This window comes from Oxyura jamaicensis, chromosome 7 (assembly GCF_011077185.1).
Source record: "Oxyura jamaicensis isolate SHBP4307 breed ruddy duck chromosome 7, BPBGC_Ojam_1.0, whole genome shotgun sequence".
Classification (NCBI taxonomy): domain Eukaryota; kingdom Metazoa; phylum Chordata; class Aves; order Anseriformes; family Anatidae; genus Oxyura; species Oxyura jamaicensis.
This window is the reverse complement of record NC_048899.1, coordinates 33,384,309-33,412,035: the sequence shown is the minus strand read 5'-3', so window position 1 is coordinate 33,412,035 and position 27,727 is coordinate 33,384,309. Positions and strand designations below refer to the sequence as shown.

Genomic DNA, 27,727 nt, shown 5'->3' with positions numbered 1-27,727 from the left:
TTCCACACCCCAAGCACTTCTGCACGCTGAAATGCAAGGATGCTCCCAACTCCACAGCCTGCTGTTAGATACTCTGCTAAACTCGATCTCAGACCTAAAACCATACTTAATCATTTGCAGAATCAGGGTTAGTTTATTTCTTCTCATATTATCAGAAAATAAATTCCTAGAATTTATACAATACTACCCAATGCAAAGCTTACATAGCTTATTTTAAAACATTTTTTCTTTCAAGGGTTGTATGGTAACTTGAACTCCAGCCTCCCAGACGTCAGACACAGAATGCAATAAATGCCAGTCATTTCTTTACTCTAATGACCTTCTGCTTAATTAAACATGTTACGCTATTCTGAATATTTCTCTTGGAATAGAAAGTCTTGGCTAACATAATTCTGAACTGAGAATTGGACAGCTTCCTGTCTATTAAGAATAATAAAAAAAAATAGTATCAGCAACATTAAAACTTGTCTTTGCACATTAGCCTGGCTTCCTAAGGAAATCAGGATATGCCATCATGTTCTTTTTGAAGAGCATTTCTTTGGGGTTGTCCCTTCAAGATTTACCTACCTGCTGATACGACTGCTAGAGAAAGTCCCAAATTATTTGCCATCACTCAAGGAAAGTCAACCGTCCTGCTTTGTTTGCAGGCTGGTCAAACACTGGCCCCCAGAATCAGGTGTGTATGCAGCCCCTGGCCTGCCCCGTGGGATGGACTTGAACACACTGGGAGGAGCGATGTCGGAGGGCAGCAGGATGAGAGCATGGAGGCAGAGACTGGATTATCGCCGGAGGACAAAAGCTACAAGGACATGATTCTTTCCAAGTTCACTTTTTTTTTCTTTTTAAATTTTCCTTTTTTTTTTCTTTTTTTTTTTCTTTTTTTTTTAAATTTTGTGACCATTTCTGCAAACTGTCACGTCTCTTCAACTTCGAGAGTTCAGAGCAGCTGCTTAAAGGAAAGGCCTGCACAACCCACACTGCGTTTTCTTACAACTTAGTTACAGGATCCTTCAGAAAAACTGTGTGAATGGTGTTATACACACATGCTGTAATAGCTGGTTAAAGAGAAATGGCTTAAGGATGGTGTTAATACGAGAAGCTTTGAATTCATGTATCTCATAGGGGATATTACGGACAGGAAACTAAAGCCCGGGGAAGTTTTGTGGTTTGCCCCTTGTCACTACTGTGTAAAGAGGCTCTAAAAACACCACATCAAAACCAGGCGGAAAGATCATTGATGTGAACGCTCTGAATAGCCACTGGTTATTTCCAGAGAACCCCTTTCCACACCACCAAAACGATCAAGGGTAGGACTAGAGCATAAAGTGCCTTAACGGTGGATAAAAAGTGTCATAGAGCATCCCCACGTCTTACATTCCTTAAGACTGTGAGCTCCATGCTCTGTGTATGAGACAACACAGGTATTACCAGCCGATAGACAAGAAGTGCGGAAACTATTTGCATATGGTAAATGCTTCTTTCCTTAGTAGAAAGGCAGTGAAATCCTTAGCTACTTTAGGCACCTCTTTATTCCCCAAAATCACAGCCCTTTATGGATGAGATTCGCCCTCTTCCATTCACTCCTCCTGGTAACTGCAGTCACTGCTGGGTCACAGATCCAGAATCCTGTCCTTAATTCAGCTTTTCAAATTGATCCTTCATGCCTCCTTCCTCCTCTCAAGACATATTTGCACACAGTAGTCTTCAAGTTGTCACCTACCTACTACTTAACTTTCAAATAGAGTTCAGAAAGCATCGTATTTTGCTCACATCTCCCCTTTGTTGAAGCAGCGTTCCCCAAGAAATAGAATAACTCTCTAAAAATAATATGAACTCAACATATATGTGAAGTTATGCTTAGTTTAAAGAAAACAACCAAATGAGAATTGTATTCTGCATGCTCTCAGCACTTGTAGCTATTTCTCTTTTTTCTTGTTGAAACGATGAGATTTTTTTTTCTACAATATATTGTGATTTTAAAAAATGATTAGAAATATGTGTACAGCTATAAAACAATACAGAGAGTACAGTAACCTTATTTCAGTGTTGTAACTGAAAGATTAGAGTCAAATTCAATAGATTCTTTCGATATTGAAAAAATGCACTCTTTAAATAAATAGTTAATTTAGTTAAATTTGCAATAGCCTACTATATAAATATTAATCCTTCTATACAGTTTCTTCAAACCTCTCATGTACCAGACTCACCGGTCACTCACACATGCCATGCTCTTTAGGTAACCTTTACCACAAACTCAGATCAACTTATGTCAAACTCATTCCCTAACATTTAAAGCATAAAAGGGCAATACAAATCTTAAAGTAATGAGTGATGTTTATGTTTTTCTTAATGTTATAATTTCCATTTCTGAAAGGGCGACCTTGAACCTTTGTTCCAAATCTACAGGTGTTATGAGCTCAGGTTCACAAAAATAAAAAAGAAAAAGAATCAGCACCTGCTGCTCTGTCTCACTAATGCAAGCAGGAGCTGAATCTTTGAAATCCCATCTCCTCCCTGCTGCAACAGCCATAGGGAAGAAATGGCCTTTGCCCACACCATTTTAACGCCGCTCTGAAGTCTTGAAAAACATCTTTTGGAGACATTATGTATGAAAAAGGAGCACCAGATACCGAAAAGAATCAAGGTTTTGCATAGAAATTCATCCAAGGGCATACTGCAGACCACAAGCTCACACTTACCTCAGCTAGCACTGGAAAAATATTTTCACAGGTAGCTGTAATACTTTATATTGACAAGCACAGGGAGGATGAAAGCTGTCTATATCCCTAATCAACTCGACTGGTATCTCTGTCTGCCAACCATACAGAGCTGAAGTCACCACTGGATACCGATTATAGCTGCCTTCTGGATGACTGACACGGAGCGTGCTGCCAGGATTTGAAAGGCACAGCCACAGTTCAGCTGGAAACTGTGCAACATATTTGAATTTAAGGATAAAGAAAATTAATGAAAGTATGTTTGAGTTTAACCTCTAGATTCAAGCCCACAACCAGCCCATCCAGCTTTCCACCATTTGTCACCCTGTTTTAGCACAATATGTCTGACTCTAGGACACAGATATTTATGCCAATACAACTACAAGAATTGTTTATAGACTCTTCAGTTTCTGTCTTCACTGGCTTGGGGTCCATATGTTTGCTACAATCTTGAAGGAATTTTAAGATTGTTAGTGTGACTAAGCAAAGTTCTTAAATTTCAGCAACTTACCCTAAAATTAATCTAAAGCCGATCTGTTCCTTTTGCAGACATCAGTTTCAGTAGAGGATGTAAAGGCAGTAAATTCAATGGAATCCGTGGCGGTGTCAGTCTGCAAACTGTTGATGCACCAACGTAGGTCACAATCTGCATTTTGTCTTTCTAAATGTTTCCAGTAGGAGACATCAAATATTTGGCACAGAACCAGCAACAGCAAGGTAAGGCTCGATGGAGGTAACCGTATCTGCTCTACCTGGCTCGTAAACAACCGGTCTGCTCAAAGAGCACATCAATCTCAATGACTACCAAAAAAAAAAATGAAAAATGGGTCTCAATTCTATTGAGAAAGCCATTCTCCAGGATTCCTGAAACACTCATAGTACTCATCAGCCTTGCTACTACACTGCAATCTGTTCCTTCCACTATGATTGCAAAATGAGAAGCAGAGACTGTAGGTGCTAGCAGGCCCTGCACATTGCCTTTTAGGATTTGTGTTTCTAACAGCCAGTAAAACATACTGCCTGGGGATCAACAGCTCCAGTGACTGGGGACAGCGGGGTACATTCACAACCAAAGAGGAAGAACGAGAAAATTGGTGCAGAAGGCTTAGCCCCACAGCAGTAATTGAACCCGTGGGGTTAGAATAGCTGCTACCTGATAAATTTTATTGGTTGTGTGTGCAGGTGTGTTGAGCAACTGAATGATTTACCCTTCCTTACAGAATAAATCCAAATCTTACACCTGAGAAGTTGTCACACCTCCAGTCTGCATTTACATGAATAGTACTCACAGAACAATCTGAGTTAGAAAGAAGCCACAAGAATCCTCAACTCCAACTCCTGGCTCCACACAGGGTCACCCAAAGCCTCGCTATTGTGTTGTGCTGATGGACAAAATGTATCAATGTAGATTTAAGATCTTATTCTGGTAGGTCAGAAAGAACTTATTTAAAACTTACTTGCAATAAATTTAACACAGTAAATCATTTTTTCTAAGAAATTCAGCAGACTGCCAATTGATTCTATGTCATAAACCCATTACATCATGAAAAAAAAAAAAAAAATCAACAATTCTCCCCAGGTGAGAATTTGGCTTTGCTAAGATTTATGTTGAAACAGAACTTTTCATAGAGCTTCATGTGCTGAACCATGAATAAAACCAGACATCTCTACCTGCAGCATCTTCCTTCTGAAAGATTCAAGCAAAGCTGGTGTGGATGTCCCAGCCTCCCATGATGGTGCCTATCAAGCAGCACACACATCGCAGGCTCTCTTTGGACAAAATTCATAGGGACCAACGGACCCAATGAGATTGAACTGTAAGTACAGACAGGCAACTGAACACAGCAATATTAATATTCTGCCCCCAAAGAGTCTTCAGCTTCCGTAAGTGCAGAGCTTCACTGTCAAGCTCTGGCAGAACATAATATTGGATCTTAAAATAACACTGCTTTGATTACCTTACTTCCCTTTACTCTTCGCTTGAATTCCAACAGGATTTCAGTGTCTGCTCTGTCAATAGAGCCGTGTGAATAATGGATTTCTGTTTGGGCACTGAACCAAAAAAAAAAAAAAAAAGGAGAAGGAAGAAAACTGTTTTAAGTGGACTGAAAAGAGAGTAGAGGAAGATTTAAGGAAAAAAATGTAATTTCAAGATGTGAAATGCTTGTTTAATCTACAAGGAATAGTTTGCTTTTATATTATTTAACATCCTCTCTTAAAAATATTTTATTGTTTCAGACTTGGTCTATTTCATTTACAAAAAAAGCAAACATTTTTTTAATTAAAAAAAAATCTGTAGAAAACATTCTGACTCCCTGAAATATTGCTCTCAAATTTTACAGATAGAACTCTTGAAATGTGGGAATAGATGTATTGCACCCCCAATGTGCATTTTTTTCAGTAGACCTCAATGCTTAAGGAAAAAAAAAAAATCTTATGTGCCACATTCTAGATACTGACTGCCCAGAACCAAAGAGATCACACAGATGAACGAGACAGCTGTCATATTTAAAAGACAGGTTAATCAGTACTGCCTGAACAGCAGCAGAAGCTGGTAAAGAAGCAAAGTTTTCTGTTCAAAAGCAAGAGCAGCGATAGCCCTGAAAGGTTGCTGAACATCCTTATTTTGTGTTTCTTCTATTCACCAGCTCCTGTGAAGCTGCTGTTTTTGTTAGTACCAGGAAAAGAAAAACAAAGGTTCAATCATCCAGTGTAACAGTGTTCCAATGAAGATGACTCGTGTTCTACTTCACGATTTATGCTCATGACTGCTCTTTGCTGCTGTTGGTACAGCCCCATGTCTGGCGCTGCCGAAGCTCAGTGAGTCAGGGCTCAGATGATGGATGCTGCCCCCTTTGCACAGACAACTACTGCCCCTTAAACCAGTAGGTTATTCCAGCTACTAACAATCTCACTGAGAATACTTACTAAAAAATCTTGCCACCGTGTAAGCTCTGACAGCATCATGCTTTATTTCTAAGCCACCACCTTGGTAAATCATCTGCCTCAGGGTGGTTTTTGCCCCTTTGAGCCAGGAGTCCCAGGGCCTTCTACTTACCACTCTGGGTCCAGTACCTGCACCACATTACCACTCCATGCGCTCTGCATGACTAGTTGACCGATTATTTGCAAATGTATTAAATACTTTCATCAAAGGCAAAAGTAACTGCAACTTCAATTCCCACAGAACAACCCAGATACTCAAGCTGATAGCATAGAAAGGAATGGCAAATGCTCAGCAGCTCTGAACTGCTAGATCCTTGTTTCCTTCTAATCTAAATTACACGTGCTTGATTAGATTTAGTAACTAGAAGTAGAGTAAAACAACCTTAATCCAGTAAAATCAGACTACCTTTTTACCCGGATTACACCACGTTGCTGATCTAAAAATTTCTGATTAAAACAATTAATACTTTACGTATAAACTATTTCTTTGTATTGTTATTATTATTTAGACATTAGGTTGCTCACTGTCACTGAGAATTCAACTTTGTTATGAATTGTTCTTTTGGCAGGTATCAGAACAAGCAGAAGCAAATTAATAACTGATGACAGGGGGTTTACAATAGAACGGATTCAGAATAACAACATTTTACAATTCATTCAAGAGCATTGCTACTAGTTGAGATTTAGCTTTTGGTATTGTAAGAAACGTTTATAAAATGATTGAAAAATGCATCGTTGTTTTTATGAGTCACGCTCGTTATTTCATGAATGCATTGTAGTTCCTTTTACATATGTTCCCAGTGCAATCAGGCATACTCCTCACCACAATCACTGCTGTGTTCACAACCTACGTGACTATAAAGTGCATTTCTAAAAATCGCAGTTTGGTTCAACATTTGTCTTGTTTCCATCTATTTGTGTATTATTAATACTGTAATATAGATACGGAAAATGATAAAAAAAGGTTTCCAAATCCTCCACCAGACTAAACCAAACAATGTTTACATGCTAATACTAATTGTCTGTCTTGTGGCTAAATTAAAAGATTGGAAATCTACCTATGAAGGTACACCAGCTCCTGTCCATGAACTTTCACCTGCTGACCCCAGGCCAAATCCTGCTGTCTAATATTATTTTCAGCTTTCTGCTCACTGCTACAACCTTGCATTCCCTTTGTCTCACCATACACATGATGCCTGCAGATACCACAAAGACATAAGGAGCAGAGCATATAAAAGATGATTTTGGCTGTTGTCTTCCAAAAATGAAGCAAAATACATTTTGGCTGCTGTCGAATTGCATTCTAAAATGAGGAAGTTTTGACCACGTTCATGGTTTTGCATCTACTGAACGATAATATTTGAGGACAGCAAGTGAACTGGAAATTTTTCAGAGTTATTTTCATCTGGTCAATGCACAGTAATGTTTGTCAGCTGTAATCAAGACTGACCAAACGTAAATGTCAAATATTTGCAGCTATCTGATCAAGAATACATTGGTTGTTCAATTCCTTGTTGATCAACTTTAAACAACAACTCTGAGTAAAATCACTAATAATTCATGGGCTGTTTGTGAATACAAAAAAAAAAAAAATCTTAAATACATTCTTTGATCTCAAGGATACAGTTACATAGTCTAATCTGCAGTACCATCATCCATTTTCTTTTGGATGCACTGATTTCCCCAGTGTCCATTGTCCTTCACTAACTAAATAAAAAACACCTTTCTGAAAAAGTATTTGGAAGAAGCATGCAATATAGGTCTTTCCCATTTTACACATTATTTCATTGCGTCCTTTTTACTACACTACTGTCATCTGATGCTACCGAAGAGCCACATTCGAGGGATATGGACTAAGAGTTTCTCACAAGTATCACACGTTTGGTGGCTTAACAGAGATTGCAGGCCTTATGAGATGAGAGCAGACAGATACCTTACAATCACAAAATGAGACGATCATGGTCTGCTCATTCCTTCCACATCCTCATCTATGCAAGCTGCTGCGAATCACAGTTGATAGACTCCAGCTACTCCGTGAAAGGAGCTGTACATCCATGGGCCCTATGGCCCCATGGAGTCACTACGAGCCCCCTACATTAACCTACTTAAGAAACATCAACAACAAAATCATTTTTGCATCTCTAGACTAAGTGGAAGTAAAAGTGCTAAGTCACAGAAAATCCCACAAGCCCATACAAGAAGATAATTTCCCACAGGCTACACCTACAGCAGCAAAGTCCTCTGCCATGGGAGATGTGAGTGAAAAACATGGCCAGCTCCCTCCCACTGCAGTCAACGCAAAGGCTCGTTTTTGGCGAGGGAAGAAACAGTCTCCTCATGAAAAAGGCCTCACGCTGTGGAAAGCAGCATGCAACAGCACGGCATCACACAGCAGAGCACGGGCTCATGAAGGATGTGTGCTCACAGCCACACCGGGAATGGTGGGAGAGGAGGAGACGAGCGAGGGCAAGAAACCGCGATGCCACGCTGTTCTGCAGTAGGGCTGACAAATGGCACCGACACATCTGCTGCTTTCATCTTCCGAAGCAGAGGTGAACTAACACACTGCAACAAGAGTAAGAGAGCATCATGCCAAGAAGTCTGGCATTTGAAAATAAAGGTACCTTGCAGGGAGCGATACAAAGAAGAACCTAAGTATCCTAATCAACATAACGCAGGCTCAAATGAACTTTGTTGTTAAGATGAGATACATTGGATTTTGCCATTTAACAGGGTCCAAAAAAGTGTATTTTTGTCTTTTCATCTCTTTAGGCATTCAGTGGGAATACTGAGCAACCACGCTAAGCATAGATGACAATGGATAAATGAATTTTAGGATACAGCACTGAACTCTACAAAAGGTGCTTAAGTAAATGAAAATAGCAACACAAAAAGCGGCTACCCTAAATGCTTTCAGCAAGGCAGTTGCTTGCACAGACTTTGGACTTCTATATAAATGCTAAGCATAAGCAGATTCTTCATGTTATTTTGCCCGTAACAGATTTATCTTACAGTTTCCCATGACTCCCTATTAGCCAACTATGCCAGGCAAAACACTGCTGCTTACTCCAGCTTTTACCCAAGAAAATATACCACCTATTACAGTGGGAATCTTGCTAAGAGATTGTAGAAGGAACAGAGGTTATAAAGAAAGCAATTAGTGTAGTGATAGAAGGAAAAACAAAATTACTTTTTTTTTTTTTTTTTTTTTTTGACTTTAAGGACTTTGCCAGTCCTATCCTATTGGATCAAAAATTCAGCAAAGCCTGCAAGTAGTATTAACCAATGCTTCTAATCTGTCTTGGGAAGCCTTCTCAGTCAGAAATGGACAGTGATCATGTATAGTGACAATGTTTGCTTTGGGGTAGCAGGGCAGGAAGAATGTCCTGACATTGCTATTTGGTAACTAGAACATGCACAGAGTAATGAAAGTGAAAAAGAGACTTACAATAGCTTTCTGAACAATTAAATGCAGAAGAGACACTTCAAAGGCATGGCTTCTTAAAGATCATAGCCACAGAGAACAGTTTGATCAGAGATCAATGAGCATCTGCCACATTATATTCTTTCCTTCAGAGTCTCAATTTGGTGCACAGAAATGGTTGTTGGCACAGTTTTAACAGCATCAAGTGTGTGGTGCTCCTTAGCAGTACAAGGCTCCATCTGCACACATCACTGCAGGACTGGACCTACAGTTACGATCACAAAACTGAAGAGACCACTTGGAGTTCAGAGACAGCTCACTTCTCTCTAGTTTATTCTGGCTAGGTCATTTTTACAACAGTTGAAGATTTTGCCCCATTTCCACAAATTTGGAAGACAACCACGTAAATTAAAAACCTATGTCAGAAGCATCTTTCCTCTTTGGACAAAGCAGCCATAATTTAATTCTGCCAGATTCCGTTGACTCGTAAATGACACCTTATTTTTCACCAATTGCCAATTAACCCCTCTTGTTATCAACTTGAAGTTGATCCCGTGATCAGTCTGAGCACCACATAAAATAATTCTCCATCTCAGATATAAAATTAGGCTCTAAAGTTCCATGATTTTGCCACTTTTGAGATGACAGTAGAGTCTAACTTCAAAATTGTGCTCCATGTAATTGAATCTAAAGATCTGACAACACTGACCTTATCAAGAAATGAAACTTCTGGCTGAAGTTCAAACCATGTACTAGAAATCAGCTCTTGTTGGTTGTTTGTAAACGTTGTATAAAAATGTACTTATTCATTATTAACAACGTGTAAACTGCAGGTCTCAAACTGCTGTCAAGTGAGTAAAGGATTACTTATTGCCATCATTTCATTTAGATTCTTATATTAATTTTAACAGCACAATTGAGCATTCCACATTCCTTCATATCATGGTAAATGGGTTGTTATAAAAAGACAAACTCAAACTGCATGCTGAAAACATGCTGAGGACAGAAGTAATGTAAAAAGCCAGATTCATTTTGTTACTGTGTCGATGGTGCTGCTGGCCTCAGTGACAGCCCTACTTTTGCACAATACGTGGAAAAAAAAATGAAAAGTATTCTAGGGAGAACCAAGCCATTGGTGTTACACTGTTGTCACATGCAAAAGGGACACTGTAGGCCAAAGGGATGAAACATGACCTGTGCTGGTGAGCCATCTCATTTAGAATAAAAAAAGACCAGAGGCTCCAAGCAAAATTCCAGGTAACAAACACAGTCAACTCAGAAATCTGGAGGTTTCATAAAAATTCAGCAGGAAGCTGTTTTAAATAATTTTCACTGCTCTTCAGACAAAATCCATTTTAAAGGGAAGCTTTTAAGATGACACCATTACCTACCTTTCTTGTTCTTGCATACAGTCTTCAGGATGCGGCTTCCAAGTCCACATTTTCCATGGTCGGTCACACATATTCCTTCTGAAATAATCCACTCGTAACACACTGGGTCTTCGCAAGGAATAGATTCAACTAGATGTGGACAACCTGATAGAGGACCTACAGGATCCACGATTACACGCCTTTGTCTCATTCTGAAGCCTGGAAAATAGAAAGTGAAATAACTGGACAACTGCAAAATATATTTATACCAATAACTTAGTAGAAAGAGGACCAAGTATGGCATCCAGAACTGGAGGATATAAAGACTAACAAGAGCACACCACTTGCAACTATTGGGTATCTGGCTTTATTTCCCAGTCTGGGCATGCAAAATCCAATAGCACATTCCAACAGCCCCATAATTTTCATATTTCTTTTTTTATTTTAATCAACATTAGTTATAAAGACATGTCCAAACCAAAGAATTAGCTGTTGAGGCGTATCTTAATGTAATAATAAAATTGAGATAAGAGAGAGAAACAGTAAAGAAGCTGAAGATATAAAGGACATCTATACTCTGCCTGGGAATCCACTACTGACAAAACTTGTTTTAAAATACAACAGAGCAGTTTACTACGAAATTAGTATTCTGCTTTATGAAAGTATAAGGATTTCTGATACATAATGCATATCAGACCTCTTTGAAATGATATTCTATTAAATTGGTAGATTCAAATGTAAAGTGGAAGAAAAAGGTTACAGAAATAATGAAAGAATTGATTACATAATCTACCTCCTTCTGAATAAAACCAAAAGTCAGGTTGCTGTATAAAATGCAGAATTAATAGCAAGTACCTTTCAGCATGTTTTGTTATGTAAATGACATAATTATTATAAAGGCAGAAGAAAATAGGTGGTGGTCTTTCCTACGACAGTGTCTCAGACACTGGGCAAATATACAGCATTAGTGGAGGCCACATAGAAATGCCTTAGAACGTGAAACAGAAAAGGAAATTAAAAACAAAACATTCCCACAAAATACAACAGACCAAACTTCCACCATTCTCACATCAGTAACAACAAATCAGTCAAACAATTTTTAAATGTTCTTTTTTCATTTTAAAACAATTTAAAAATGAAATGAATTTTGCAAACCTTTATATTTGGAAATTATATTAATTCTCTGTCATTTGAAACACTCTGAAGAGCTCAAGTCACTTTAAAAACTTATGTTGCTTTCAGAAAAGTGTAATTTCCAAATAATAATATTCATTCTCCGACAACTCCAAGAGTAATGTTTCCAACTTTCATTGTAAAGGAAGGAAAGGCTCTGCAATGAATCTCAAAGTGTTGCAGCAACCAGCGTGTATTCTGGGCTATTAAGATCGAGGGGATATTAATAGGTAGTTGCATACTCCTCTTCCAGGAATTGAAACCAAACCCAGAAAAACCTCTTGGCTCAGCCTGAACTGCAACATGACAGAGCTATGGGATACAGCTCAGTCCTGAGTCCCTTCAACCTCATGCCAGCGTTCCCCTTTAGCCCAGGCACTCAGCTGGACTTCTCAGCAGGAAAGAGGCACCCTCACACTCTGGAGGTTTGCAGTTGCTATCCCAAGAAATCCTCCCTTTCTACAAGTTCAGTGCAGGAAAAATGGATCTGAATAAAGCTGAAAAATCTCATCCCTTTTTTCTTTCAAGAATAACTGCCAAAAGCTTTTAAAGATCTTATTCCAGTCCTGTATGCGCCTCTAAGAGCTCCATCCTAGGTTAATTTAAAAACACATACATTAATTCCCAACATAGAATTTGACACCACTGGTTTTGCACAGTTATAATATTCTGTTTCACATTTTAGATCCCAGAATGCTGCAAGCAACAGGTAAGAGAAGCCCTCACCTCTTCTCCCCTGGCGATCCTGGCAGTTTTCGGGAAGGCAGGGGCCCCACACCGACCAGGCAGACACCTCGCACTCAGACGGACACGGCAGGTTACACAGCTGGGAGGCTGAGGGAGCAGGACCCAGGCAGAACTTCCCATCAACTGGTCTACTAACTAAAGAAAAAATGAAAGAAAAAAAAAAATAGAGAGAGAAAAGGATTTTAATTTTACCTTGACCAATGCACAGAGCTCCAGAGTTACTGGTGGCTTTAGCTTCCAAAAATCCACCCTAATGCACTGCTTTTTGAGTGCCTTAACTCCCAGATCAAAAAGTTAATCTTCTGTTCAACAGGCACTTAGTTTTATCTAAATCATCCACATTCAGCGGGCCAATTTTAGATTATGCTTAATGGAGAATCGGTGATAAATTCAATGCCGATTTTCTACAATGCCAGAACAACAGACTGGAATCTATTCTCCTGCATTTATACACGAGGAGACCTCTTCATACTGAAGAGAAAGATGCCTAAGAAGGGAATCCAAAAAGCTCACATTGTAACTGGGAAGCAGGCAAAGGCAGATGAGGGAAAGTCTGAGCACAGGGGGATGACTGCACAGGCACCTTTGGATCGAAGACCAAATTCAGACCTTCACATTTTCTTCATCTGCTTTCAAAAAACAAATGAGCAGCGCTCTCCGGTTCTTCCACACACACACACACACACACACGCAGAAAGAGACTTTCCCACTTGGCAGTAGAAATGTTCATTCTAATTGCCTCCATCTAAGGAAGGCATGGGTCAGCTGCACAGTTCTCCAGACTTCTGCATCCAGGAGATGAGCTGATCTCAAACTCTACCACATACTGGTTTTGTTGATATTGACAATAAATTTGGAAAGCTGACTCCTTTTGTATTTTCATTTATCAAGTGAGATTTCTACTTCCAATTAACTTCTCGTCTTTTCATGTGGGGTTGGGACAAGAAGGGAAAGAAGGGAGAAGGCTTAAATCTATCTTCTGAGTCATTATACGACATTTTATTTTAATTACATGATGGGCTGACTTTGGATTTCTCTTTAGATAGCTCAGTATCAAAACAGTCTTTCAAAAGGCGAAGACTTGTCCAAGTTTACTCTGCTACGGTATTACCAAACCTTCGTTAATTTTTATTGCTACTGAGTGTGCTATATCTTTTTTTTTTTTAACGTCCCTTTTTCTTTGCTTCCATGCATGGAACTCACTGGAAAAGAATTTATAAAATATGTCCAATACATGTGTAATCTTTTTTTTTTATATACTTTACCGTTTTCTTTAAAATAAAATCCTTTGAAGAAAAACACTACTTTTTTCTTTTAAACACATGCATTCACTGCTCAAAATCCCAATAAATGTTGATTTACAAGTCCTGAAGTTGAGATTTAAGACCAATATCAGTGCTTATGATTCCACCTCATCAGAATAACAGGACTAAACAACAGCTGTGATTTAATTCTAACCTTAGTAACCCATTAGTAAAAAAAAGACCGCTTTCTGAATGATTTTTGAGACACTCTACAGCCTTTGACACGTTCATTTAGAGATTACAACATGGTATAAATCCAATTCACCTGAATGCTAACATAAGCACAACTTTTTTAGAGACCATGCTAGAGTGACAGACAGAAATGAGATAAATATTAGAGTTTTATGGATAAGAGGATGCATTTTACAAAGAAGTCTCATGCATGGCTTAACCTGCCTTTCAGCATCAGGCTTTGCAAACCTGTACCGTTTTCGGAAAGTTCAGTCAAATAAATGAAAGGAAATAAATCTGAGTGCACGTGGTAAACCCAAAGAATAAAGTCCCACCCTACTGTGCTCTAACTGAAGGTGTTGTTGCTAGCAATGGCTCTTTTCTCCTCACTGATTTTAAATTGTAAGGTAGGAGCAATGTAACTGTTGAAATGTGCAATATCAGATAAAGTAGGTTGGGTCTCCTGCTTTGAAAGCTAACTCATTTTGCTAAGGGTATTTTAAATTTTGTTTGAATGAAAGGAAAACAAGAAAAAAATATTACAAAGTTAAAGGGCCGGGTTATTGTTGGTACATCAAGCATAAAACTGAGCCTACTGGCCATGCCAAACTCACAGACCACTCCTTCCTATTTTGGAGGAAATGCCTGCCGCCTTCTCCCCGATAACCAGCTTCCCACTCCTCTTCCTCCCTTGGGCTGACGCTCTATTTAATTCCAGCACTGGCTGCTCTTTTCCCAGGAGCAACGTGCTACTTGTCCCTAGAAAAATACTGCTCCTTTTCCCACTTCCTTGAGCCGTTCTATATATTCTGTGAAATGTAGATCAGAAAATGCACAGGCTATTTTAATCAAAAATCCAAATATATTCTAGGGCTGCGCCGGTTTATATTCACTCTGCACTGACTACAATCCTCCAGTGAAAGCCTTCAGAAATAAGCCAAGAACAAAAAGAAACCAGCTGCATTAAGAAACACATATACAATCTCATTCTTTTGAACAACCAGGTGGATATAAAGACCCACCATTCCCAGCACGGTAGCCAGAGGGAGTGGACGGACCAGTGGGGCTCCATAGAAGAGTTTCGTCTCTTTGACAGCGAGTTGATTGACAACTATTTCTATCAGTTGATTTCCATCAGTTTTACTTAAAAGCTTGATGGGATTTTTTTGCCTGACTGTCTGCTCAAATTGAGTTGCTTTTAGTCTTGTGACTATGCCTTCACTTTTTACTACAAAGCTGTAGCAGGGAGGAAATGTGGGAAGATTCTGAGTGCAGAGGAAGAAGCAGCACAGAGGTAGGCTGCTTTTACAGCCCTCTTTGACAGGCCCTCGATGTCTAAGTTTCATCTTTCACCTACCTGCGTGCTGCATGGCAGTAGACCACAAAGCAAGAAACTGGAATGACGCAGTCATGTCTTTCCACAAGCACTTGTCTCAGCTCTGAGAGTAATGTTTTCTCCCTCATTCTTAATGTTTTTCTGTTGGCTTGGACAGGTATTACCACTCTCTTCATTCACAGGCCATCTGTAGTATTTTCTCAAGCCTCTCCATCTCTTTGACATTGTTTTGCTTCTTTTCAGCTTCACCTTAACACCCTCAACTTAATTCAGCCCTTTATAGTAACGCATGAATCATACAAAGTTCTTGAAAAGCAATACTCACTACCCACAGTACCTTCTTGAACACTGCCATTCTGTTATACTCTAATTAACATCCTTCTCTTTACGAACTATAAGGTGTCTTTTTCCATGAACCTTTTAAATGCCAAAATCCTCACACAGCACAGCCTCCAAAAAGGTGCAGATAGGCTGGACAGGGATTCCCTGCTCAGGAAGGGAAAATAAAATAAAAATAAAAACTCGGATTATGCCTACAATACATGAACACAGCTGCTAGGCCTGTCTTTAAATACCAGACAGCCTTCTGACTGTGCTCAGTTATTGACTTTGTAATGGTGTTTTCTACATTCACATAGAAAAACTGTTTTTTTATGTACTTATTTTCCTTGGAAAAACAGTAGTCATCTTTTGGGGGTGAGGGGAAAGGCAGAAGTCAGGAAGGGAATGGTGGGAGGGGGAAGCAGTATCTCTCATTCAAGTAGCAGCTTATTTATTACATTTGTTCATGTATTTTAAATTCCTGTGTTCTTCTCAATCTACAGAATAAACTTGAAAAAGCAATCAAGTACTAATCTGGAAGCCTCTGAAACATTGCACATTTCTTTAGCTGTTATATTGAATCTATCCTTTATAAATGCGACTACAGCTGTTCCCAGCACCAGTGTCTGCTTCAAGTTGAAATTTTACTATTTGCTGTTATTTTCAGGTTATTGCTACCAGCAGGAGATAATAAATTGGGTTCTAAAGTATCTTGTTTCTCTATATATTTTTACCGAGGTAGTGATTTGGGGGTAGAGTGGAAGAGGAAATCAGTTCTGATACTACTTGCATAATGTAATTTTAAGCCAATAAATAAATTATCTGTGAATATAGCCACATAGGCACGTACTTGCTGGCATACATACCAATACTATGTTAAAAAGCAATGATGGCCAGTCAGAGAGACAAATATATAGGGCTGCATTTTGGTTGCAATGATTACTTTCAAATTTGGTTTTTCACTCCTCAGGAGGTATCTAACACTTTCTTCTTTTTATTTTTTTTTTTTTTTTCCTGGACCTTAACTTAATTTCCCCTTCAGAATGAAAAACAAATGTTTCTGATATAAACACCCAAATAACACATTTCTAAATATCAGTAATGTATCTGGAATACATCAGGATTATCTCCAATATACTGGCAGGGCCTTATATTAGTTAATGCTCAATTCTTAAGGCAATACAACCAGATACTTACTGTATCCTTTGGCAAAGCTGTGCCTAATTAAGGATAACCAGGGTACAGGAAAGTGATGTCCTATCTTTGTAAAAGTTCTTGCTACCTTTGCCAGGACTTACGAACCAAAGACAGTTGGATCAATATGAAGGGAAATTACTTGAGAATATCAGGAATGAATGATTCTTTATAAAAACACCCACATGTGTGTAAGACAAGAGGGATAAACCAGCACAACACTGGTAAGTAAGTTCTCCAATCTTAAAGACTTGTTTTTATAGTGAAAACAAAGGATCAGACAAAGGAGATGTGTTTAATGTAATTAAACTAGCCCAGCAACAGCAGCAACCCTAGCCCATTATATCACTCCATCAAAAAAGTTTAACGCACCCCATCCCTGATGGAAAGGATCTTTTCATGCTCCTAAAAAGAATCAATTAGTTTGGAAGCCACAAGGCACAAGTCCTATTATCAATTAAAAGACAAGAAACAAAGTATAAATGGAAGGCTAATCACAGCGTGAAAGAAGGTTAATAGCGGATTGCCAAGAGCAACAATGGCTTAATGTATTTCAGGACACTAAAGATCTTTGGAATTTTACCGAAGTGACAAACTATTAGCACTTTGTGTTCAGAAAGTTCAGAACTTTGTCCTGCGAATGCTGGGCCACAGCATCCTAGTGATATCAGTCTGATGGAAGCTTCCCTAGTATCACAAACGAAGAGCCACTTTGGAGGTGTCAGTGTCAGTGATGCTTGCTGGGGACAGGCGTCCCAAGGGCAGCTCACACTAAGCTACTCCACGCAAGGCTTGCCCCCGCCATCTCGGGGCCTGGCAGTGGCAGGGCTGTTCCATGCAGAGCAGTCCCACCTCTTCGAGCTCCCTTTAGCTCGAATGTCTCCTGCTGCAGGACCGGCATCCCTGTCACCATCCTCTTCATCATCTCTCTCCAGCGTCCCCCTTTGGGGTACAACAGCATACACATAAATCCGTCCATTTCTGCTCTGAATGAGCAGCATTGTTTGAGCACGCTGCAGCTCCCCTGCCTCGTAACAGCAACAGAGCAAAATACCTCAGAACAAAACACGGGTTCTGAATAAAATTAATCCAGCTCCAGTGACAGGAAATAATGACAAAATGCAAACATATTTAATATCTTAGAGTTGAAAGATAAAAACCTGAACTAAAACCTGGTATCTCATGTGAAATGACTGGGCAGCACATTATTTGCTGCATACCAAAGCCAGTTATGTAAATAAATGTATTTATAAAGAGATAAATATTTCATGGTCATATCAAATAGCGTGTTGACTAAGAAAGGTAGATTCTCTTAAAGGCACCTTTCAGAACACACATTCCTTTCATTGACAAAATCTTTTCATATATTCTCTTCTTTTTTTTTTTAATATTCTTTTCATTTTGCTTTAACGAGTTTCTAGACAAGGAAAAAAAAAAAATGAAAATAAAATACTTCTAAAACACATGAAGGAAAATGTGTTTTTCCCTAATGGATTCAAACTAAAATTTCTGAAATACACATCTACACAATACTGTCAAGCACCCCAAAGATCTGAATAAAATCATTTCCTCTCATGCTTCTAAAGGGTTTCCCCCGAAGAAGCCAGCTGTTACATATTTATTTTTCCATTATGTGAGTTTTATCTCGTAAATTCTGCTCAGCATTTGGTGAGCTTACAGATCAATAACTCGGCAGCCCAGCAATATAAATCTGATGCAGACTTGCCTGAATATATTTTACACTTCAGGGGTATATTTCTCATCTCTTCAAGCCAGTTCAGTCATCCTGATGATAAATACCTAGTTTGGGGTGAGGGCGATTCTTGGGCATTTGGTTTGGTTTATGGGGTTTTAGTTCCACCTAAGAACTTGATTTCTGTGAATCAGGCCACATGTTGCACTCTCCTGTTGCTGCATCATCAGCCCAGCCTGTCAAACAAAGCAGTTTTTCACGCCGCTGCTGACCATCAGCTCTCTCCCCTGTGGTCCTAGTCAAGTTTTCTCATTACTAATATTTTTACCTATTCCTTTTCAATTTCATAAACCAGAAGAGGACAACAGGATTTAAACATCGAAGTCCCTACATTCTAATTTCCATAGAGTAAATCAATCTCCTCATTCCTGCAGCTTCACCAGCATAAATTTGAAAAAACAGTGTGCATTTAATATAGAGCTCATGCTCCATACAGGGCTTGTGCTCATTCAAATAGCGCAGATCCTCCGCCGACTCCTACGGTCAGCTTATCTGCATCAGTGCAGTCATTTCCCAATAACTACGCAGGATGACAACAACCTGCACAACCAACTTATTGTGCTAAAGAATCGAACCTGGTGGTTTACAGGACGGCTAGCACTCAAGAGGATGATGGCACACTCTAATAGCACTCTGCTGATATTTCTCTCTTCCTGAAAGTACTTGCACATAGTTTATTGAACAGATGCCACATTTGAAACACTAATCCCCCAGAAGGCATGCATTGGAAGATCATGATTCAGAGCAGAACAAAAAACTTGCAGGAAAAAAAAAAAAAAAAAAAAAGTGCCATCCTCATTAGGAAACAGGGCATACAGAGCAAAGAAGGCAAAAATGCATATTTTAGAGCTAAAAGAGACAAGGGGCAGAAAGAAAGGGATAAGAATAAATACAGAATAATACTGGATGTGAATGAAATGGATCCTCAAACACAGCTCTGTGCAAGTCCAAAGAGGCCAGTAATTTCTCAAAAATAAAATGCAGTGCCTAAACAACTCCCCTATGGGAATTCTAAACGGTCTGAAAAGTTTACTCACCAGGTAAAAAGGGATTAGACATTTCTGTCTATCAGAAGTGGGGAGAAAGCTCAATATTTTGTGGAAAAGAAGAGAGAATAAAGGCCATAAAACTGATTTTGAGACTCCTAAGTAGGACTTACATGAGAATACAGGGGAACACTTTCTGGCCATTTTGGTTACTAAATTGGATTGCAAGACAAAAATATATAAGTGAATACACACAGGGATGGATCATAAAGTAACCATTAGTACGGAAAAGGTTCCCAGCTATCTACTAAGTCCTGGGTTTTAAAGAGCCTAAATGATTCTTGCTGCTATGGCTATGAACATACACAACGGCATGTCAAATCATCATCATCTATAAGATGAACTGGTGGAGTCACATCCTAAAAAACAAAACAGCTTTGGTTCAGGCTGAAGAACTACAGTGGAATGGGTAAGTCAAGAAATTATGGATATTAACTGCTAAGGGTTGAATAACTCTCAACAGAAAGGAGGTTTTAAAAGTAATAAAGACTTTTGCAAGAAATAGTTTTACAAGGTAACACTAAAAGTTATCTAAGAACAATGAATGTACAGCTACCACATTGCTGCCAAAAAACAGGCAAAAGTCAAAGAGATAAGTAATCAGCTGAATCTATTTCTTCTGTCCTGAATTCTGAATTATACAAATGAAGAAAGTATATTCAAATCAAAAATCACCTAAAGGAAAATTAACAGTATCTACCCCTACACATTTTAAGCAGAATCAAGTCCCTTTCTTCTTGCAGATTATTAGGAATTTTAACATGGTTATATCAGGGAAATGTAAGCTATGTTGTTGGGGGATTTTCAATAAAACTATAAATTACATGTTAAGATGGATGAGAATCACACAGGGAGGAATATTTGAAGAGCTATTAGCTTTTAAAAGAAAAAGGATTTGAATAATATTTGGATTATGAAGGGCTCTAAAACTAGCGATTAGATTTATTAACCTGTACTACTCCAGAACAGGATTTTTCTTGTTTCCAATATTAAGGGAAATGGATCTGTTACTTTGATCATTCATGGACATACCTACTATGGAACTCCAAGATCAAATAAAAACATGTATTGAAACAAATACAATAGAAATGATCATTAAGCAAACAAATAGGAAAAAAAAAAAAAAAACTAGAATCTTACACAGATATGAGAATTAAATGTGGATTTTCAGATGGAAAATAACAAAGATTAAGAAGACAGGAAACTGCAGTGATTTTTTGGTGAGATGGTAATAAGAAATAAACTTAATTAGCCAAGAGTGCTATGCTGGGTAAACAATAAAGAAGACTCAAGGAAGAATAGCATTTCACAAAGGTCTTTTCAGTCCTATAATTAAAACTTAAGCAGACAGGCTCCAAAAGTATTATAAGAGAATTCCAAAAGTGAGAGGTAAATTGGATCTCATTCAAACAAGTAAGAAAGAAAAAATGTCAAGATATATAAAGCGCAAATTTTATGAAAGAATGACAGGGCAGGCAGATCGCCAGTTAGAAAACTACAGAAAATACGGAGAGAACAGCAATCCCAGTCACTAGGGACAGTAAGGGACGACTGATAACTAGTTCAGAGAGAGAAGATGTTTCTAGAGATTTTTTTATAGAGGATGCCATCCCTCAGACAAAGAGTTACAATCTCTAAATAAACCAAAAAGGAAAATTTAATTAGAAAACAAAAGGATATTCCCTGCTCTTCAGAGAAAGTAAAAATTCCCGAGGACGAAGGCCAAATGTAGGAATTTCATATGTTTACTAGCAGTATGAACACAGATACCATCCGCAGACTCTAAAAGGAATGATACTTTCCGTATGAGTGGACTTGTGTACTGCGACTAAGTATTGCCAAGCAAGTAGACAGGCTGCATAAACTCACCATTGTATAATATTCTTCCATGCTTTTACCACACATTTTTTCATAGTACTGGGGATTGTTAGTGGGTGATGTTCATCCAGATTAATTAAAATTTATTGTGGAAGAACAGATTTCAGATAACATTTTATCAAAATCAAAAGAAAAGAATAAGAAATATTTGTTAGCAGTGTTTAGCTTTGGAAATAAGTTAAAGATCTTCATTTTTGCTTTATTTAAGTTCCAGGGCTTCTATATGAGTGGACACAGTTACATTAGAAAGAGGTATGAAGAAGGGTAACCACCACCACATAACTGTTTGTTCCAAATATACTGTGTCTAGACAGGGAGAATCCTGAGATGAAGGGAAGAAAGAGCAGATCGAGCCTGTACCTTCACGTAGTTCACTGTGCACGTTCTATGCTGCTTTTTGTGAAAAAAATTATCTCCTCTTTAAAAGTAACATCATTTCAGATATGTAGATTTGCTGCTTCTATCTCCAGATATCAAAAGAATAATGGTAAACCTGAAGCATTAGATGACCACCTCTCTGTGAAAATTAATCATTAAAGTTTCAATGTATTAAAATTCAATGAGAAACTTAAAGAAAAAAAGCATAAGGAACTGTTTAAAGCTAATTATGTTAAAGTTCAGTCTAAATTAACAAAAGCCTCACAACTCAATAAAGACGTTGATTCCTTGGATGAACAGAATAGCTAGCATTAAGAACAGCCTAGTCTTGTAATAAGGTTTTTATACATTGGCTTACCTACATAAACATAAATACAGACAACTGAGTGACACAACATTTAACACATTTACCACGTTTTACCTGTCAGCTTCATCTAGATGTAAGAGTCTCAGAAAGCAACAATATTATAAACAACTTTAAAGATCAGAAAATTTTCTGCGTCCAAATACTAGAATGTCAAAAACTCAGCTAAAGCTGATACGTGAAAATGTAGTTCAGTTTACTCATTGATATGCAAAAAGAACGCTGCCAAAAATAGTATTATCATGTCAGTGGTAAAGAGAAATATATATATTTTTTAATCTGCCTGGTCATTCAGACCACCATGAACTCTGATAAACATGAAAAGCTGCTTTTTTCCTCCTCGCTCATCGCCCAACATTAGAAGTATAGAATTCCTCCATAAAGTCTAACAAATATGTTAGACATTCACTTGGGTCAGGGTAGGGATTTCTTCATTAGGACTTGTCTTTCGGTAGCAAGGTATGAGATCTTATCGATGCATTTCTGAAAGTAATACCTGAGTGAAAGTTTTCCATTTCCAGTATCTTCACGTTGGAATTTTATAATCAAAATATAGAAAGATATCAGTAGACTTAGTCCTCTGAGTAACTGATACGTAGGAGCTCCAGAAAACGGGATCATTTCTAAATATACACATTTTAATAAAAGAAGAAATAGATGGGAAGACTAAAGAAATGAAAAATAAGAGAGAGATCCTTGGGGGATAAGAGAGCTTTGAGCAATATGTGTAAGTACATCACAGATGGTACCTGTCTCCAACTATGATTCAACATATTTTATCCAAGAATGCTGCTGGAGAGACCACAGGACAAAATCTTTTTTCACATATGTCATTGTGCCTAGGTCCAAATTCTCATTGGAAGTAACCAGAAGAAAAACAACTGTGATGGATGGTAATATTCTATTAGACTCGCTTGTTTGATTTCTGAATGATCCTTTTAAGGGCATTCAAGAGGTGAAGAAAGAAAAATAACTGTACTTTTTATGGTTGCAATTAGACTCTGTATTTGCTTATACATAGGAGAATCAACTTCCTCATCTTCTCCCCATCGCTTACAAATGGTACAATAAAATATGAGATGCATTAGTGATGAATAAAAATTTTCTGACAGTTCAGATTGCCAGAAAAGGTGCAAGATGTCACTCCTTATTTAGTCAAGGAACAAAAGTTGATCAGCTAGTAAATGAGACATTGAATAGCACTAGATAGGGAGGGATAATAAGGAAGGTTTTCCCTCTTTTCTTTTGTATGCAACTGTGCTGGCAGTAAATGCATTCTCACTTTCTAAGGACTCTTGCAAATCACAGCTGCCTTGGTAAAGCAGGAAAACTTTATACCTTGCACAACTGCTGCGCATGTTTGTTTTTTTAGTTGCCTTCATGAAAAAACACTGTTGTTTTTGTTTTTGTTTTTCTTAAAAAGAAAGGGTTAGGGTTATACAAGCAAGGAAGAAGTATCCCAGTGTTTCCCTGCTATTGAGCAGAGAGCTTGCAATTTTTAAGTTATACTGAGCCTTGAACAAAGGAAAAACTTGTATGTGATCATATACTGGATATACAGTACAAATTCTGTTATGAATTATTTGGGTGTAAGGGTCTCAGATGACTTCCCCTAGTTTTCTAGGGTAATTCACAATACTGACAAAGAATTAAGAAGCACAAATGAAGTCAGTTAAAGCTTACTGCTTGTCAACTTGCCATACAGTGGCCACACGGACTACAGAAGCAGTGAGAAGGATGAAGACAGTCAAGAATCTTAGACAGCTGTCATCAAGAGCACTTTTCTTACTTTGAAAATCATATCCATCACAGACCTGTGCAGAACAACTGAGGGGGTTCTGTGTTGGCAGAGCAAGGTGGTGCCAGATGTTTGGAAGAGGTGAACCACCAACTATGCATGGACTGAATAGATATTAAAAGAGGTCTGGCTTTCTACAACCTCTGAGTCTGTGCGGGATGCTAGGACACAACTGGGCACACAGGAAACATTTGCTTTGACTTTGTAAATAAATAAATCTAAGATATGATGTTGTGTTCTTATTATCTTACCATCTCTGCTCAAAAGCATATTCTGCAAGAGCACTACATACAGTAAATAAAACAGCCTAAGATGAATTATTCAGCATGCATCTGTATCTACTCATTATTCTTCTAAAAGGAAAATAACTCACTTCCAGAATCCAAAAACTGTCTGTCTGCTCAGAAGTTGTGACAATATTATTTTTGATTTCCCCTTCAAAACACAAGAAAGATCGTGTATCAGTTTGAAGCAGAGGCTAAAGCCATATCCAGAATGTAGTGTGACATCTCTTTTTTTATACTCTGACCCAGGACTAAAACCACAGATAAATGCATTCAGGCCAGACTGAATAAATGCATTCATACCAGGAGGCCAGACTACCTGACAAAAAAAGGAAAAAAACTGAAGTCCAAGGAAGAAGAATTTAGCTCCTCCATTCTTCAAGCTTCCCCCATACAAGTATACATACAGAACTGGCAGCAGTTCACCCTTGGAAGGCTTTGGCTCCAGACAGTTCCCCAGGATCCTGAGGACTAAGCGCAAGTAACACCTTCCTCGCTAAGTGTCGATACAAAGGGGGCATCAGCTAGCCAAGCCTTCCATGGACTATATGGTATGGCATGGATTTATTTATTTATTTGCTTCTCTTACTGAGATCAATGTGTGCCAGACGTTTCAGAATGGCTTTACGCACATACCTTCCTTCAGTCGATTCATCTCAACTTCTACAGTGATTTGGACGCAGTAGACCTCGCGGGTTTGTATGCCACCTCCACAGAGGCCCGCATGCTTATGGTGGCGAGGGTCCTGCTGGTCAAGGAGGAGAGACACTTGGCAAGCTTTCCATTCAGAAGTCCTCCAGGAAAACCTTTGGAAATAAGAGAGACCAGGTGAAACAAGAGTGGGTAGCAGTTTATTACATGACAAAATACAATTGGTTTAATATTTATAGGAGCACTCCCCTGTTCAAAACAGAGAATGTTTTGAAACATTTTGAATGTTAAATTTACAAAGGTTAAACATTTCTTATTAGCCTATAGTACTCATGTAAACTTTTCACATAGCACTAATCTCTGAAGTGTTCTCAAACACTAAATCATCCTGAAACACCTTTGAGCAGGATGCAAAAAAAGGAACAAAGATTAAGAGGTTCGATTAATTGTGAAAACAAGTTTTCAAACATGTGGCTGAAACCACTAAACTGCCTCTCTCTGCCAAGAGCTGAACATGTCATTCTGAAATGCACTTACAGCTAAAACCTTACATGTCCGTCAATGGAGTTTCAAGTACCAGGCTATTCTCTAGGTGACAGCTTTGCAAAGGCCTAGGGTACTGTAAATTTATTCAAGGGATTACCTAAGGTAACTCATTTCTCTTGTTTTTCTTTCCAGAAGTTGTGACAAGCAGCAAGTTCTATTTTCATTCTATATTTAATTCATACCTAAAGAGCATAAAGAGTTTAAAAGAAAGGAAAACATTCTTAATTTCCAAGAAGAACATATTCAAACCATACGGAAAGTAGTATTGTGTAGCAACAGCAACAATATATATATATATATTTCCCATCATGTCTGAAAACATGGAGCATTTTTCTAATGCAGCAGTTTTTACAGAAATAATTCGTTTTAATTAACAGGTCACAGTATCGGTGGAGTAAAAGCCTGAAGTCTTTCTTCAGCTTCCTGAATGCAAATCTTAGCCAATATTGGTTTTGTAACCAATCTCTACTCTTCTGCTGCTTCATACCTTTGCTCCTCTACATTCCATGGTTTACTTCTTCTGTACAAACTTACCTCTTCTATAATACAGAAAATAATTTCCTTCTCTTACCCTGAAGACAAATACTCTCTCCCCTTAGGAGGGACGTACAGTTGTTAAAACTATGGATGTTTGCGGGCTGACTGATCACTCTAAATTCCAGCACAACGGGGTGTCCCTGCAGAAGGAGCCTTTCACCTTGTATTGTGGTATTCTCCATGGCAAATATCTGTGCCCTGGCTATAGCTACGGCAGGGACACATGCATCTCAAAACTGTGTGAAAAATAACTGCATTAGCTTGCCTGAGCACACATCAATGTTCTCATAACATCTTGCACTGCAAATATAGGCATAAGAATGATTTCTAGCCACAGAGCACTTATGAATTTTGTAAAATACTAATGGCAAACGTTTGTGAATACTGCCAATTACTTTTAATTTACAGGTACTTTTCGGATGAGCTGTCATGCTCTCTTAAATAATAGACAGAATCATGTGCAAATTTGGATACACTCGCAGGGTTTACTACTAGCAGAGAAAATAAAGAATACACTTTTCATATGACAAGTATGAAATAATTGAAATCGCACAACATATAAAGTACAGCCATGAATTTTTCTTACGGTAGTTCCTCCTGTAGAATTGCTAATCACTTTTCTGGGGACGTAGTGTTAAATACAACCTTCCTGTTATAATATAGGCAATGAAAACTGCTCTTCATCAAGCACTGGGTAAACAAAATTCCTCCTCCACAGCACTTCAGGACATCACACTACTCAGGCCTATATTTTCAAAGACAGAAGCCTAAATATAGAACACACTTATCTTTCCTCAGCCATAGAAATGCTTGTTTTAGGGTGGTATTTCTGAAAACAATAACTGACTAAAGAAAAACTCATTATCAATAGCTGGCCTAGGGAGTCAGCTGTGAATTCTGGGTCCTAAAGACTCTTCTCCAGAGGTGTGAGCACCTGCTTCTCCAATTCAGCGTGAGCTGTGAGAGTTAACACCTAGGAAAATTAGGCCATCAATGATTAAAATTATGCAAAATACCTAAATCTGAGCTCAGAGATAATTAAAGCTCATCAGCTCCTGAATCTAAAAAAATCCCTTTAGACATCCACATGGAGTAACTGGATACCCTGCTTCACCGCAGAGCAGTGTTTAATGAACAGCCATCAGGTGCAACTGCCAGAGCCTTGTCTGTGAGCAGCTTTAAAGCCCAAATCCTTACCAGCCCATCTTGTTGCTCCCAGCTGGGCATGCCCTAAGCAGTCCGGAGTTCTCCAGCAACAAAAGCTGACCCCAACGTTAGCTGTTCAAAAGGTACATGTTCTCACAGCCATTAACGAGTCAATGACACCAGAAGCACATCTGATGTCCTGTTAGCCCACCGAGTCCTTGCAGAAGGGAGCAGTCATCCTGGGCAGCCTCGCAGGGAGCTCGGTTGGGTTTTATGCAGTGTGGCTGACACTTGGTATCAATTTGCCCATCTGTGGGCTATTCTAAACACAATGAGTATTAACATTACTTAATTACTCTATAGCAATTAATAAAGAACAGAGATTACTTGCTGGCAAATACCTGGGCCTTTTTAATTTTTTTTTGTAATTTAACAACCTTCAGCTAGTACTTGCAGATTATTAGTGATATCCACAGATGCTTTACCACACACACATAATTTCTCCAAACTCCACGACCCAAGCCATCAATGCAATGTTGGGCATTACATTGTTAGAGCAGATGTGCTGTATCAGCACTAAGTTACTGCTGGGTCAATGCTACTCAGCCACCTCGCTCGCTCTCACTAGAGGACCAAGAGCACA

At 38.5% G+C, this 27,727-nt stretch overlaps 1 protein-coding gene across 3 annotated transcripts in view; it reads right to left on the bottom strand.

Annotated features, from left to right (window-relative positions):
* Nucleotides 1–27,727, bottom strand: part of THSD7B (thrombospondin type 1 domain containing 7B) — a 309,975-nt gene that overhangs the window by 165,581 nt on the left and 116,667 nt on the right. For all 3 annotated transcript variants that reach the window (XM_035331980.1, XM_035331981.1, XM_035331983.1), the window contains exons 6-8: nt 24,841–25,010; nt 12,357–12,512; nt 10,479–10,676 (exon numbers count right to left, since the gene is read on the bottom strand). In XM_035331980.1, coding sequence (XP_035187871.1) covers nt 10,479–10,676; nt 12,357–12,512; nt 24,841–25,010 — 524 coding nt within the window. The remainder of the gene's footprint in view (nt 1–10,478; nt 10,677–12,356; nt 12,513–24,840; nt 25,011–27,727) is intronic.